Source organism: Piliocolobus tephrosceles, chromosome 1 (genome assembly GCF_002776525.5).
Source record: "Piliocolobus tephrosceles isolate RC106 chromosome 1, ASM277652v3, whole genome shotgun sequence".
NCBI classification, from domain to species: domain Eukaryota; kingdom Metazoa; phylum Chordata; class Mammalia; order Primates; family Cercopithecidae; genus Piliocolobus; species Piliocolobus tephrosceles.
In genome coordinates this window covers 171150811-171166572 of record NC_045434.1, presented here as the reverse complement: position 1 = coordinate 171166572, position 15762 = coordinate 171150811, and the positions used below count along the sequence as shown (strand labels likewise).

Genomic DNA, 15762 nt, shown 5'->3' with positions numbered 1-15762 from the left:
TTTTGAGACGGAGTCTTGCTCTGTCGCCCAGGCTGGAGTGCAGTGGCACAATCTCAGCTCACTGCAAGCTCCGCCTCCCGGGTTCACGCCATTCTCCTGCCTCAGCCTCCCGAGCAGCTGGGACTACAGGCACCCGCCACCGCACCCGGCTAATTTTTTGTATTTTTAGTAGAGACAGGGTTTCACCGTGTTAGCCAGGATGGTCTTGATCTCCTGACCTCGTGATCCGCCCATCTCGGCCTCCCAACGTGCTGGGATTACAGGCCTGAGCCACTGCGCCCGGCCTCAGTCAGGCTTATATCAGATCAAAGCAGACACCAACTATAAACAATCAGTATGGTCCACTTTACATACTGGCTGCATATCAGCCCAGCATATATTTCATTATAGATTTTTAAACCTCAGAGTGAGGATTATTCTTATTTTAAACAGCTTTTTATCCCCCGTTGGTCCCTCATGCAATGTTTCACATATATTTGCTGTTCAACAGATATTTGTAGATTGGGCTAAACCACTTATATACAGCATAAACCTAAGAATGAAATCTGGCAAAACTCAAGAAGAGCAAAATAAACAGGTAGTTTGTGAATACTCAAAAATAAAAGCAGGACTTACACTTCTGGAAACATTGCCAAAAATAATCTGAAAATACTCCTGGTACAAATACTAGGTACTTCTGATTTAATATATAGGCCTATAACATATAAATATATAACACATAATTATATAAATATGTGAATATAGATGGGCTGAGGAAGAAGGACCTACAAATGCAATTATAGACATAGAATTGGGAGGAAAACCAAGTGAATTTAAGTTATAGACATTAAGGCAAGAGAGGGAGAAAAGTCAGTAGTGACCTTTGGATTTTGTGTTAATGAAGTTCTTCATCACTGTGGAAATAGAACTTGTATGGAAGTAGAAATTTTTATTTTAATAAGTTTGGCTATAAATGATAAGAAAAGGGCCATTGTAAGCTGGAGGGTGCTGTAGTGACAGAGTTTTATTTATTTTCATATGGAAAAGTCATAATCAGGTCTAAGACTTAATCCCTTTGACTAGGCTATTTCTTACAGTCTAAATCTTAAGATTCGGCTCAAGTATCATTTCTAGAAAACTGTTTTTGCATTGGGTCAAACTGCCTCTGTTGTTACAGCACTGTAAACGGGTTATTCTCATAGCACTCAGGACATTTTAAGGAACAGATATGTTTAAATTACTTGTCCCCTTCTAGATTGTATGCTCCATAATCATGTGTTACTCCCCTTCCCCTTCCCCTCCCCCTCCCCCAGCCCCCTCCTCCTCCCCCTCTCCCCCCTCCCCCTCCTTCTCCTTCTCCTTCTTCTTTTTCTTCGATGGAGTCTTGTTCTGTCACCCAGGCTGGAGTGCAGCACTGCAATCTCGGCTCACTGCAATCTCCGCCTCTAGGGTTCAAGCTATTCTCCTGTCTCAGCCTCCCAAGTAGCTGGGATTACAGATGTGCACAACAACGTCTGGCTAATTTTTTGTTTTGTTTTGTTTTTAGTAGAGATGGGGTTTCACCATGTTGGCCAGGCTGGTCTCGAACTCCTCACCTCAGATGATCTGCCTGACTCAGCCTCCCAAAGTGCTGGGATTACTGGTGTGAGCCACCATGCCCCACCTGTTACTTATCTTTGAATCACCAATTCTTGACTAGTATTTGGCAATAGAAAATTATCAGGCAATGTTTAACTATGCAGCCTTGAAAAAAAAAAGCAACTTTCTCCTATCTTTCTGTATATCTTCCTATGTCTTTATTTTGTATTATTCTTCCATTATAACACCCATAATACTTTTAAATTGAACTTAAAAAACATGTACGTCCTTCCTACTAAGCAGCATACTTCTTGAGGGGAAGAACCTTATATTATCCATTTTTTAATACTAGCATCTATCATTTATCCATTGAATATTTAATCACTTATTGAGTAACCAGTCATTATTCTAAACTCGGAGAATACTATAGTGGAAAAGACTTATGTTCTATTGGCTCTGAGAAGACAGACAATAGACAATAAACCAATAAATAAAGAATATTATTAAAGACAAAGAAATAGAGTGATATAATAGAGTAACTATTGAAAGTGGGGAATGACTTTAGATAGGATACTTAAGAGTGGAGTCAAAAAAAGTAAAAATACTATCTTTGTATATAATATGACTTTATGATATATATTGACTAAACCTTCAGAGTAGGAGCAGAACTTAGTGATCGCACAGTCAAGCCTTCTCATTGTACAAATTGATTTAAACAGAAAGCAAGACTTGTTGAAGATATTAGCAAATATGTAATTTTTCCTTCCCATAGTAAAATGTTTTACAAACTTTCATGTTCTTTATATCTCATTGAAATTCCCCTGAGAGGTAAATGATTGATTTAAACCAGGGGCTGGAATGGTGTACTAATCACACCTATTTTCTGTCCTAATAGAGAATTTTTAAGGAGAGGAAACGTAGGAGGGCAGAGATTCTCAGAGCTGAAAGTTAAGTGGGCTATAAACACAGTGATAAAAATATAGAAGGTTCTACAAGGAGACTTGTAATGTCTGAATAGATGAGTCAGGAATTATATATGAAGTCTAAAAAATTTTTTTCTAATCTTTCTAAGATATTTGTGGTAGAAAATTTGATATACAGAAAGGTCTAGAGTGAAAGTTGTACCTATAAGCCCTTACCCCAGGAATAATCAATGTTGATTATTTTCTTTATACAAATAATTTTTCATCTCTTTCTCCCTCTCTTTTTTTTTTTTTAACAAAATTGAGATTATATTATGTCTATAGTTTTTAAATATTTGAGAAAAGGAAACCAGCCTTGGCAAAAAAAGTGAGACTCTGTCTCTAAAAAAAATTAAAAAGATTAGCCAGGAATGGTGGCATGTGCATGTAGTCCTAGTTACTTGGGAGGCCAAGGCAGGAGGATCAGAGGATCGCTTGAGCCCCAGGAGTTCAAGGCTATAGTGAGCAATGATTGTGCCACTGCATTCCAGCCTGGGCAACAAAGTCAGGCCTTGTCTCCAATACATATTGGAGAAAAGCAGAAAAATGAAAAGGAAAAAGATTAGTAAACACCCATGTAATCTCCTCATAAATGAACATTTTTTTGCTCATGTAAGCTTCAGATCTGTAATTTTTTTTTTTGTTTTTTTTAGACAGAGTCTTGCTCTGTTGCCAGGCTGTAGTGCAGTGGTGCAATCTCGGCTCACTGCAACCTCCAACTCCCTGGTTCAAGCGATTCCCCTGCCTCAGCCTCCCGAGTAGCTGGGATTACAGGCACATGCCACCACGCTCAGCTAATTTTTTGTATTTTTAGTACAGATGGGGTTTCACCGTGTTGGCCAGGATGGTTTCGATCTCCTGACCTCATGGTCGGCCCACCTCAGCCTCCCAAAATGAGCCACCGTGCCTTGCCCAGATCTGTAATTTTTTTAGAAAAATCAAATATCAGGCATGGTGGCTCATGCCTGTAATCTCAGCTACTCAGGAAGCTGAGATGGGAAAATCACTTGAGACCAGGTGTTCAAGACCAGCCTGGGCAATATAGGGAGACCCCCCCCCCCCCACTTACCCACCACTCCATAAAGGCTGCTGCGAAGGTAGTGAGTCTTAATTGATTGTGCACAGTCAGTTGCAGATCAAACTCCTTGTTCAGTTCTTTCTTCTCTTATCACTACTGCACTTGTCTAGTCTAAAAAAGTATTTAAAAAAAAGAAAAAGCAATGAAATGTTATAGATAAAGTCTAAGTTTGTGTTCTATTCACAATGCCATCCATCGCTTTCCCCACCAGAAGACAACTAATATTAAAAGTTGGTGTACTTTAATACTTTTTAAATATTTAATTGTTAAAAATACTATTATTTTGTGTTTTCTTTAAATGTGCATAAATGAAATCAGTACATAGTTGGAATCATTGAATATACATTTATAGAACTTGCCTTTTTATATTATTTTTTCAGTTTTATTCATACTGACACATATAGATCTAGTTTTTGATAAGTCATAAGTGGTAAGTTTGATGAAGTTTCAGTCAACAGACCTATAGAAGCAACACCCAGATCAAGAAACAGAACATTACCAACATCCCAGAATTCTCCCTGATGTCGGTGTTTGAAATTTATGTCTGCCTTCTTTTGCTCCACATTACGTTTATAAAATTTATCCATTTTGTTGTGCATAGTTGTAGTTTATTCTTTCTCATTGCAGTAAATATTTTGTTTTCTTTAATTCATTCAACTTTTAAATTTATCCATTCAACTATTGATTGGCATTTGGACAGTTTCCAATTTGTGGGCTATGTCAAGTAGTGCTCCTACAAATATTTTAGTACGTGTTTTTGGGAACACATGTATGCTCCTCAGTTGGGTATTTGTCTAAGAGTTGAATTGCTGGATCATAAGTATGCATGTATTCAGCTTTCATAATAGGGATAAACCATTTTTTAAAGTATTTTACTGAATTACATTCTCACCACCAGTGAATGAGAGCTCAGGCTACTCTGCCTCCTTGCCAGCACTTCATATTCTCTTTTTCATTTTAGGCACTGTATATAGTGGTCATAGTATCTCATTGTGGTTTAATTTTCACTTCCTTAATGATTAATAACATTTTTACATGTTTATCGGCCGTTTAGATTCTCTTTTATGATACTCTTAAAAGTTTGGTTGTTTTGGTTTTTTTAAATTGACATAATTATGCACATTTATGGGGTACAGTGTGATATTTTGATACATGTGTACAATGTGTAATACTCAAATCAGGGTTATTGGGCTATCCCTCACCTCACACATTTATCTTTGTATTTAGAATATAACCATTCTTTTCTTCTAGCTATTTTGAAATATATAATACATTATTGTTAACTGTTGTCACCCTACTCTGCCATTAAACGTTAGAGAACATATTCCTTCTAACTGTATGTTTGTACCCGTTAACCAACTTCTCGTCATCCTCCCCTCCGCCACTCCCTTCCCAGTCTCTAGTAACCACCATTTTACTCTCTTCTTCATGAGATCCCCTTTTTAAGCTCCTACATTTGAATGAGAATGTACAATTTTTGTCTTTCTGTTCCTGGCTTATTTCACTTATGACTTCCAGTCCCATCCATGTTGCTGCAAATGTTTTATTTGTTTTTAGGACTGAATAATAGTCCGTTGTGTATATATACCAAATTTTCTTCATTCATTTATTGATGGACACCTAGGTTGATTCCATTTCTTGGCTATTGTGAATAATGCTGCAACAAATACAGGGGTACAGATGTCACTTTGGTATACTGATTTCCTTTCCTTTCCTTTGAATATATATGCAGAAGTGGAATTGCTGAATCATATGGTAGTTTTATTTTTAGGTTTTTGAGAAAACTCCATATTGTTTTTCATAATGGCTGTACTATTTTGCATTCTCACCAACAGTCTATAAGGGTTCCCCTTTCTCTACATCCTTGCCAGCATTTGTTATTTTTTGTCTTTTTGATAATAGCCATTCTAACTAGGGTAAGATAATATCTCATTGTGGTTTTGATTTGCATTTCCCTGACGATAGTGATGCTGAACATTTTTTCATATACCTGTTGGTCATTTGTGTATCTTTTGAGAAATGTCTATTCAGATCATCTTCCCATTTTTAATCAGATTATATTTCTTTGATACTGAGTTGAGTTCCTTGTATATTTTAAATATTAATCCCTTGTCAGACTAATAGTTTGCAAATATTTTCTGCCATTCTACCGGTTGTCTCTTTGCTTTGTTGATTGTTTCCTTTGCTGTGCAGAAGCTTTTTAGTTTGATATAATCTCATTTATCTATTTTTGCTTTTGTTACTTGTGCTTTGGAGGTCTTATTCATAAAACCTTTTCTCAAACCATTGTCCTGAAGCATTTCCCCTATTTTTTTTTCTAGTTGTTTTATAGTTTGGGCTCTTACATTTACATCTTTAATCCATTTTGAGTTGATTTTTGCATATGGTGAGAGATAAGGGTCTTCTGCAGATGGAGAGCCAGTTTTCCCTGCAAGAGGTTGTTCTTTCCCCAGTGAGTGTTTCTGGCACTTTGGCAAAAATCAGTTGGCTGTAGACATGTAGATTTATTTCTGGGTTCTCTATCCTGTTCCATTGGCCTATGTTTCTGTTTTTTATGCCAATGCTATGCTGTTTTGGTTATTACAGCATTGTAGTATATTTTGAAGTCGGATAGTGTGATACCTCCAACTTTTTTTTTTTTTTTTCCTCAGGATTGCTTTAGCTATTCAGGGTGTTTTGTGGTTTCATACACATTTTATAATTTTTTCCTATTTCTGTGAAGAATTTCATTGTTATTTTGATATGGATTGTATTGAATCTGTAGATTGCTTTGGTTACCCTTAAATTTTTAACATCTATACTTAACTGTTTTGCTAAAAAAAAATCTAAAGATATTCACTGCCTGTATTCCTTACCCAATCTAGATGATAAAGTACCTTAGCAACATTTAAATTACTACTATTCCCCCACTTACCAGTTCTATTCTTTTGGGAAAGTTATTTAGCCTCAATTTGCCTCATCTGTTTTCTCATATGTAAAGTGCAGAAATCATAGTATTTAACTTATAGAATTTGGAGAAGTAAATAAGTTAATGTTTATAAAGCACGTTGAATAGTGCCTGGCATATAGTATTTGCAGTGTAAATGTTAGATATATTTTTCATATATAGCATCGTTATAACTTATTTAATTGATTTCCCAATTTGGGGTGTTTGGAGTTTTTGTATTAAAAGTATCACTTTCAGAAATAATCTTATATAACCTTTTTGTACCACTAATTAATTCCTGAATGTAGACATTTCTAATCTCAAAGAAAACCAAGATTTGACAGGCACTATCTTGAAGTTGGAAATTACTTAGGAAACAAGAAAAATATAGAAACGACAAAAGACTTTATCATGTCATATTCTTAGTGGAACTTGATAATATATTCACATAAAGATCTTCAATTAGTTTTATACTCAGTCTTTTCCCAAAATAATATACTCCTCAGTTATCTTAAGGTTCAAGTTCTATAAAGCCTCCTAAGAAAGTTTTCTTTCTCAAGTGGGCGCGATGGCTTACTCCTGTAATCCCAGCACTGTGCGAGGCCAAGGCGGGTGAATCACTTGAGGTCAGGAGTTAGAGACCAGCCTGGCCAACACAGTAAAACCCCATGTCTACTAAAAATACAAAAATTAGCCAGGCATGGTGGTGTGCACCTGTAGTCCCAGCTACTTGGGAGGGTGAGGCAGGAGAACCGCTTGAACCCGGGAGTCAGAGGTTGCAGTGAGCCGAGATCTCACCACTGTACTCCAGCCTGGGTGACAGAGCGTCTTACTCAAAACAAAAAAACAAAAACAAAAACAGAAATCTTTCTTTCCGCCGGGCGCGGTGGCTCAAGCCTGTAATTCCAGCACTTTGGGAGGCCGAGACGGGCGGATCACTAGGTCAGGAGATCGAGACCATCCTGGCTAACACGGTGAAACCCCGTCTCTACTAAAAATACAAAAAAAACTAGCCGGGAGTCGTGGTGGGCGCCTGTAGTCCCAGCTACTCCGGAGGCTGAGGCAGGAGAATGGCGTAAACCCGGGAGGCGGAGCTTGCAGTGAGCTGAGATCTGGCCACTGCACTCTAGCCCGGGCGACAGAGCAAGACTCCGTCTCAAAAAAAAAAAAAAAAAAAAAACAAAAAAAGAAATCTTTCTTTCCGTCTTTCGCTTTTTGAAAGCTTTCTATGGTTTACTTTATGCAGATTTCAGAATCTTAATGAAGACTTGACCAACCTATAATTACTCCATGCCTTCTTCATTCCTAATTATTTTTAATACATACCAGAATTATGATAATTTATAGCAGAAAAAAAAACAAACAGAGGTCTGGCTTTAATTTGCTGCATAACCTTAGTTTATTACTTTTCTTTCGTGGACCTCAGTTTTACCATCTGTAAAATGAAGGGTAATACCATATAATTCCTATAGGCTTTTCCAATTATAAAACTGGCGATATACTTTTACTTTATATTACTTTCATTTAGCTTTTTTTTTTTTTTTTTTTTTGAGAGACAGGTTTTGCTTTGTTGCCCAGGCTAGAGTACCGTGGAGCAATTTTAGTTCACTGTAACCTCAAATTCCTGGGCTCAAGCAATCCTCCCGCCTCAGCCTTCCAAGTAGCTGGGACTAACAGGCGAGTGCCATCACACCTGGCTAATTTTTTTTTTTCTTTTTTCTTTTTTTTTTTGAGATGGAGTCTCACAGTGTCGCCCATGCTCGAGTGCAGTGGTACTATCTCGGTTTACTAAAACTTCCACCTCCTGGGTTCCAGTGATTCTCCTGCCTCAGTCTCCTGAGTAGCTGGGACTACAGGCATGTACCACCATGCCTGGCTAATTCCTGTATTTTTAGTAGAGACAGAGTTTCACCATGTTGGCCAGGCTGGTCTCAAACTCCTGACCTCAGGTGCTCTGCCGGTCTCAGCCTCCTAAAGTGCTGGGATTACAGATGTGAACCACGGCGCCCGACCCCTGGTTAATTGTTTTTTAATTTTTTGTAGAGATGGTGTTTCACTCTATGGCCAGGCTTGTATCCAACTCCTGGCTTCAAGATCCTTCCACCTCAGCCTCCCAAAGTGTTGGGATTACAGGCATGAGCCGCCACGCCCATCCTCATTTTACCTTTTAGACAAAACTTGTAAAGATTTCTAAGATCTTAATATTTGTTACTTTATTACTCTTATCTGCCTCCTTATAGAGATTGATAACACAAATCTTAAAATGAAAATCTTAAAAAGTCTTATGTTGGAGGGCTGCCAGTAATGATACTGGAGAAAAAAAAAAACTAGACTGAGAAGGAAGAAAAACAGATAACAAGGTGGTGGCAGCTGTACAAACACAAACGAAACCTAGGTTTCAAATACTGGCATCATCAAAGAAATGTGCCCTGGGCCATAATCATCAGGAAGCCCTGTGTAATTCTCCAGTCCAGGGTCATGGAGTTTATTAGAATTGCACAGGACTAGAATTCCCATCTCCCAATCTCCTAGTTAATGTCTTAACACTACAACATGCTATATCATTTGAAGTATATCATGTAATTTTACCTAGAGAATAAAAACACACGTGTGAAATAATCTTTTGTAATTTATTTGTATAGGTTTTTTAAATTACTTAACCTATTTTCTGGCTGCTGGTGCTGTTACTTTGGGAATTGGTTTCTTTGCTTTGGCATCAGCTTTGTGGTTCCTGATTTGCAAACGAAGGTAAGGTTTATTCGACTATTTCTTTAACCTTTTTTTCTATTTATTTATTTATTTTTTATTATACTTTAAGTTCTAGGGTACATGCACATAACGTGCAGGTTTGTTACATATGTATACTTGTGCCATGTTGGTGTGCTGCACCCATCAACTCATCAGCACCCATCAATTCATCATTTATATCATGTATAACTCCCAATGCAATCCCTTCCCCCTCCCCCCTCCCCATGATAGGCCCCAGTGTGTGATGTTCCCCTTCCTGAGTCCAAGTGATCTCATTGTTCAGTTCCCACCTATGAGTGAGAACATGCGGGGTTTGGTTTTCTGTTCTTGTGATAGTTTACTAAGAATGATGGTTTCCAGCTGCATCCATGTCCCTACAAAGGACGCAAACTCATCCTTTTTTATGGCTGCATAGTATTCCACGGTGTATATATGCCACATTTTCTTAATCCAGTCTGTCACAGATGGACATTTGGGTTGCTTCCAAGTCTTTGCTATTGTGAATAGTGCCGCAATAAACATACGTGTGCATGTGTCCTTATAGCAGCATGATTTATAATCCTTTGGGTATATACCCAGTAGTGGGATGGCTGGGTCATATGGTACATAAAAACAACCCCATCAAAAAGTGGGCAAAGGATATGAACAGACATTTCTCAAAAGAAGACATTCATACAGCCAACAGACACGTGAAAAAATGCTCATCATCACTCGCCATCAGAGAAATGCAAATCAAAACCACAATGAGATATCATCTCACGCCAGTTAGAATGGCAATCATTAAAAAGTCAGGAAACAACAGGTGTTGGAGAGGATGTGGAGAAATAGGAACACTTTTACACTGTTGGTGGGATTGTAACCTTTTTTTCTTTTAAAAATTCAATAAAGGACTTTTTCAAATGGTAGTAAACTTAAATAACTATGACAGTATTGATTGTGTAGTTTGGGATTTGGTTATAGATCCTTTGGTTGGGGATGGAAGGCTTTACATTTTTTAAGTAGCCTGAAAAAAGAAGTACTGGTAATAGGAATGTTCACGCATTAAAATTTTAAAGGATAACAAGATCTACTTTCTTTTTCTTTTCTTCCCCCCCCCCCCTTTTCTTGAGACAATCTTGCTCTGTCGCCCAGGCTGGAGTGCAGTGTCACGATCTTGGCTCACTGCAAACTCCACCTCCTGGGTTCAAGGGATTCTCCTGTCTCAGCCTCCTGAGTAGCTGGGATTACAGGCTCACTACACCATGCCCATCTATTTTTGTATTTTTAGTAGAGATGGAGTTTCACCATGTTGGCCAGGCTGGTCTCAAACTCCTGACCTCAGATGATCCGCCCGCCTGAGCCTCCCAAAGTGCTGGGATTACAGGCGTGAGCCACCGCGCCAAGCCTTTATTTTCTAGAAGACATGGGTTTGACTGTAAGGGAAGGTGAAAATGTTTTTTTAAATTGACTCCCAATTTTAGAGATTGAAAACATTACAGAAAAGGAAAGAAACTTTTTCTTTAGGAGATATTTAAGAAAAAAGCTGACAAAATGCCCTGGTATGGTCTGAAAGTAGTCTTTTGCCAGAAACAGAAAAAAGATCATTTGACACCTTAATTCCTTTCAACTGTAAAACTTGGTGTTTCTAATTATTTAATCATTTCAGGCCGGGTGCTGTGGCTCACACCTGTAATCCCAGCACTTTGGGAAGCCAAGGTGGGCGGATCACCTGGGGTCAGGAGTTTGAGACTAGCCTGGCCAAAATGGTAAAGCCCCGTCTCTACTAACAATTAAAAAATTAGCCAGATGTAGTGGCACACACCTGTAGTCCCAGCTGGTCAGGAGGCAAAGATAGGAGAATCGCTTGAACCCAGGAGGTAGAGGTTGCAGTGAGCCGAGATTGTGCCATTACACTCCAGCCAGGGTGGAAAGAGTGAAACTCCGTCTCAAAAATAAATACATACATATATACATACATACATACATAAATTCAGTGTTTGCATTGTCTAATGTTTAAAATATATAAATTGTAACATAATCTTCCCACACAGTCTCCCAGTGCTCCCTGTTGCAAATGAATACACACTACCCATCTACATTCAGAAGTCAGAAACCGAGAAATTATTCACTTATTCATTCTTTCAACAAATATTTATTAGGTGCTTGCCATTGTTCTAGGTATTGAGGATACCACTGTGAACAAGTTAAACAAGTTTCTGTTTCATAGATTTGCAATGCCACTAGCAGGGGACAGATAATGAATAAAGTAGTCAGGGTATGTGTGTACTAAGGTAGGTTGTATTTAATCTGAGATCTGAGTTAGAAGGAACCAGACATATGAAAACTTTGTGCAAGAGCTGTCTAAACTGAAAGCAGAGCAAATACAAAGACCCTAAGGAATGGTCTTGACATGTTTAACAAACAGAAAGAAGGCCAATGTGAATGATCTGCAGTGAGAAAGGGAAACAATCATGAGATTGAAGAGACATGTAAGGGCCAGATCACTTAAGAATTTGTAGGCTAGAATATGAAGTTTATTTGTGCCATTGGCAGTTTCTAAACAAGGGGAATAGCACTGTCATCGTAATAGCTAACACTGACTGCTTTCTACATAGGCACTGTTATAAGTGCTTCATACATTATCTCATTCAGACTTAACCCCATGAAGTAGAAGTAATATTGTCTCAATTTTAAAGACTATTCTAGGCCGAGTGCGGTGACTCATGCCTGTAATCCCAGCACTTTGGGAGTCCAAGGCGGATGGCTCACTTGAGCCTGAGAGTTCGAGACCAGCCTGGCCATCGTGGCAAAACTTTGTCTCTACTAAAAACACAAAAATTAGCCGCGTATGGTGGTGCGTGCCTGTAACCCCAGCTACCCGGGAGGCTGAGCTATGAGAATTGCTTGAACCCTGAAGGCAGAGATTGCAGTGAACCAAGATCGCACCACTGCACTCCAGCCTGGGTGACACAGCGGGACTCTGTCTCAAAAATAAATAAGTAAATAAAGACTATCCTATAGCTGATTTACTTTTTAATAACTGTTTAAAATTGAGGTGTAGTTTACATACAAGAAACTGCATAGATTTGAAATGTACAGCTATCAGTTTCAACAATATAGAGATTTTCATTGCCCTAGAAAGCTCCCTCATGCTCCTTTCAAGGCATGACTCCTGACCTCCTACCTCAGAGACAAGAATTATCCAGGTTTCTATCACCACAGATTAATTTTGCCTGTTCTTGGATCATATGGACTTTTTATGTCTGTTTTTTTCACTCATAATATTTTTGAGGCCGGGCGCAGTGGCTCACATCTGCAATCCCAGCACTTTGGGAGGCTGAGGTGGGCAGATCTCTTGAGGTCAGGAGTTGGAGACCAGTGAACAGTGAAACCTGGTCTCTACTAAAAATACAAAAATTAATCGGGTATGGTGGCGCATGCCTGTAATCCCAACTACTTGGGAGGCTGAGGCACTAGAATCACTTAAACCCAGATGGCAGAGGTTGCAGTGAGCCGAGATTGTGCCACTGCACTCGAGCCTGGGCAACAGAGCAAGACTCTGTCTCAAAATAATAATATTTTTTAGATTCATTTATATTGCATGTATCCATCCATAGTTCATTGTTTTATTGAGTAATATTCCATCTTATGAATATACCTTGGTTTATCTATTCTTTTGTTAAGGGACATTGGGGTCATTTTGCTTTTAGCTCTTAGGAAAATGGCTGCCATAAACATTCTTGTATAAATCTTTTGTACACGTACTTTCACTTTTCTTAGGTAAATACCTAAAACTAGAATTATTGGATCATATGATTCGCTTTATTAGAAACTGCCAAACACTTTTCCAAAGTGTATATACTCTCCCACCATAAATGTACGAGAGTTCTGATTTACACTTTTAAAGATATTTTTAAAATATGTCTCTATGAAGCCTGAATTTTAATGGAGCAAGAGTGAAAGCAGAGAGACAAGTCAGGAGACTATTGCAAAGTCCGGATGAGAGTTTACAGTGTCTTGCACTAACATGGAAGTAGAGGAGATGAAAAGATGGAGTTGGATCTGGGATAGGTTTTGCAGGTAGAGTCAGCAGATCTTGTTGACAGATTGGATGAAAATGGCAGAGTTAATGCTGACACATAACTTTTTACCGTAAGCAGATACGTAGTTTATACTTTACTCAGCTCAGTTAAGCTCAGCCATTTACCGAGATAAGGAGATGATGAAAGGGAGGAGCAATTTAGGGGGCAGGTGATAAAAATGAAAGACATTCTTGAATCTCCCTACTCCCACTAAACTTGAACTATCACTAAATTCTATTTACTTTACTTCGTATGTTGCTCCTATCTATTCATTTATCTCCTTTACCACTGCCACCATCCTATCCAAGTTCTCATTATCCCCCACAGAGACTACTGCAAAATGAGTTATAATTGACTCCTACCTTCAGTATCATACTCATTTAATCTTTTCTCCACACTTCTACCAGATATTCTCCAAGGGCAAATCTGATCAAGTCACCCTACCCTTTTTTTTGGAACAGAGTTTTGCTCTGATCTGATCAAGTCACCCTACCCTTTTTTTTTGTTTGTTTGTTTTTGGAATAGAGTCTCACTCTGATCTGACCAAGTCACCCTACCCTTTTTTGTTTTTTGGTTTTTTTTGAAAGGGAGTCTTGATCTGTTACCAGGCTGGAGTGCAGTGGCGCGATCTTGGCTCACTACAACCTCTGCCTCCCAGGTTCAAAAATTCTCCTGCCACAGCCTCCTGAGTAGCTGGGACTACAGGGTCATGCCACCACATCCAGCTAATTTTTGTATTTTTAGTAGAGACAGGGTTTTGCTATGTTGGCCAGGTTGGTCTTGAACTCCTGACCTTAGGTGATCCGCCCTCCTCGGCCTCCCAAAGTGCTGGGATTACAAGCGTGAACCACTGCGCCCAGCCCAACCTACCCTTCTACCCCATGTTCACTATATTGTAAAGGACTTTTCATTGCCTTTGGGATAAAGATAAAACTTTTAAGGGCTTACATGGTCTACCCCTGCACATATTCCCCAATCCCATCTCTCATTTTCCCTCTTGCTTTCTGTGTTTCTGTTACATTGTCCTAATCTGACCAGTAGGTCTTTGTGTATGATATTGTCTCTGTCTAGAATATACTTACTTTTACATGTCCCCTCTTCCACCACATTCTACCTAATAACTACTGCTTTTTCTTCAGATGCCCAGTTAAATCATCCCTTCCTTAGTAATAAAGCCTTCCCTGACCTCTCTAACCAGGTTAATTCCCTTAGTTACATCCACAACACCAGGTAGCTTTCCTTGACAGCAATTTCCACTGTTGTAATTTTTCATTTTCTTGTGATTACGTTATTAATGTCTGTCTTCTTTTCTAGTATTTAAGCTCGATGGAAGCAATGAAAGTTCCATGAGGGCAGGGGCTGTTCTTTTTCCTCTTACCACTATATATACAACACCCAGCATAATGCCTGGCACATAGTAAATACTCAATAAATACCTGTTGAGAATTGAATTCAATGAATAAGTGAATCATAATTGTTAATGCCTCATTAACATAATATGATATCTTGAATTAATTTGGAAATATTCTAGTACCTCTGAAAGAAGAAATGGCAATGAGCATTATTGTTGTTTGGGAGGACTTTACAGTTGATGAATCTACATTGACACATCACTGTCACCCATATCTTACAGTTTACATTAGGGTTCACTCTTGATGTTGTATATTCTGTGGGTTTCAATGAATGTTAATGGCATGTATCCACCATTATAGTATCATACAGAGTATTTCACTGCCCTGAAAATCCTTTGTGGTCCATCTATTCATCCCTCCCTCCCCCTAACTCCTGGCAACCAGTGATCCTTTTACTGTTTCCATAGTTTTGCCTTTTCTAGAACGTCATATAGTTGGAATCACATAGTATGTAGCTTTTAAGATTGAACTCTTCTACTTTAGTAATACATATTTAAGTTTCCTCCGTGTCTTTTCCTACCTTAATAGTTCATTTCTTTCTTTTCAATGCTGAAAAATATTCCACTGTTCTTTAAATCCTTAAGTTGAGAATGACTGTTTGAAACTGCATTCCCTTATACTTAACTGTCTTTGATAATCTGAGATTTTACTTGCTGCTTTCTTTTCTTTAACTCTCACTTATTTTGTGGTTGCATGGATAAGAAAAGATTACAGATACTCTTCCATTGTGAGTCAATTCAGTTTTCTTCCTCTTATTTATTTATTTTGAGGCAGGGTCTCACCCTGTCACCCAGGCTGGAGTGCAGTGGTGCAATCTAGGCTTACTGCAACCTCTACCTCCTGAGTTCAAGCAACTCTCCTGCCTCAGCCACCCTAGTAGCTGGGATTAGGGGCATGTGCTACCATGCCCAGCTAATTTTTGTGTGTGTGTTTTTAGTAGAGACAGGGTTTCACCATGTTGGCCAGGCTGGTCTTGAACTCTTGACCTCAAGTGATCCACCTGCCTTGACCTCCCAAA

At 38.6% G+C, this 15762-nt stretch overlaps 1 protein-coding gene across 1 annotated transcript in view; it reads left to right on the top strand.

The window, feature by feature from the left end:
- The window catches only part of C1H1orf185 (chromosome 1 C1orf185 homolog), a 49285-nt gene that overhangs the window by 2440 nt on the left and 31083 nt on the right, over nucleotides 1–15762 (top strand). Inside the window, exon 2 of the mRNA XM_023187219.1 lies at nucleotides 9166–9271. Coding sequence (XP_023042987.1) covers nucleotides 9166–9271 — 106 coding nt within the window. The remainder of the gene's footprint in view (nucleotides 1–9165; nucleotides 9272–15762) is intronic.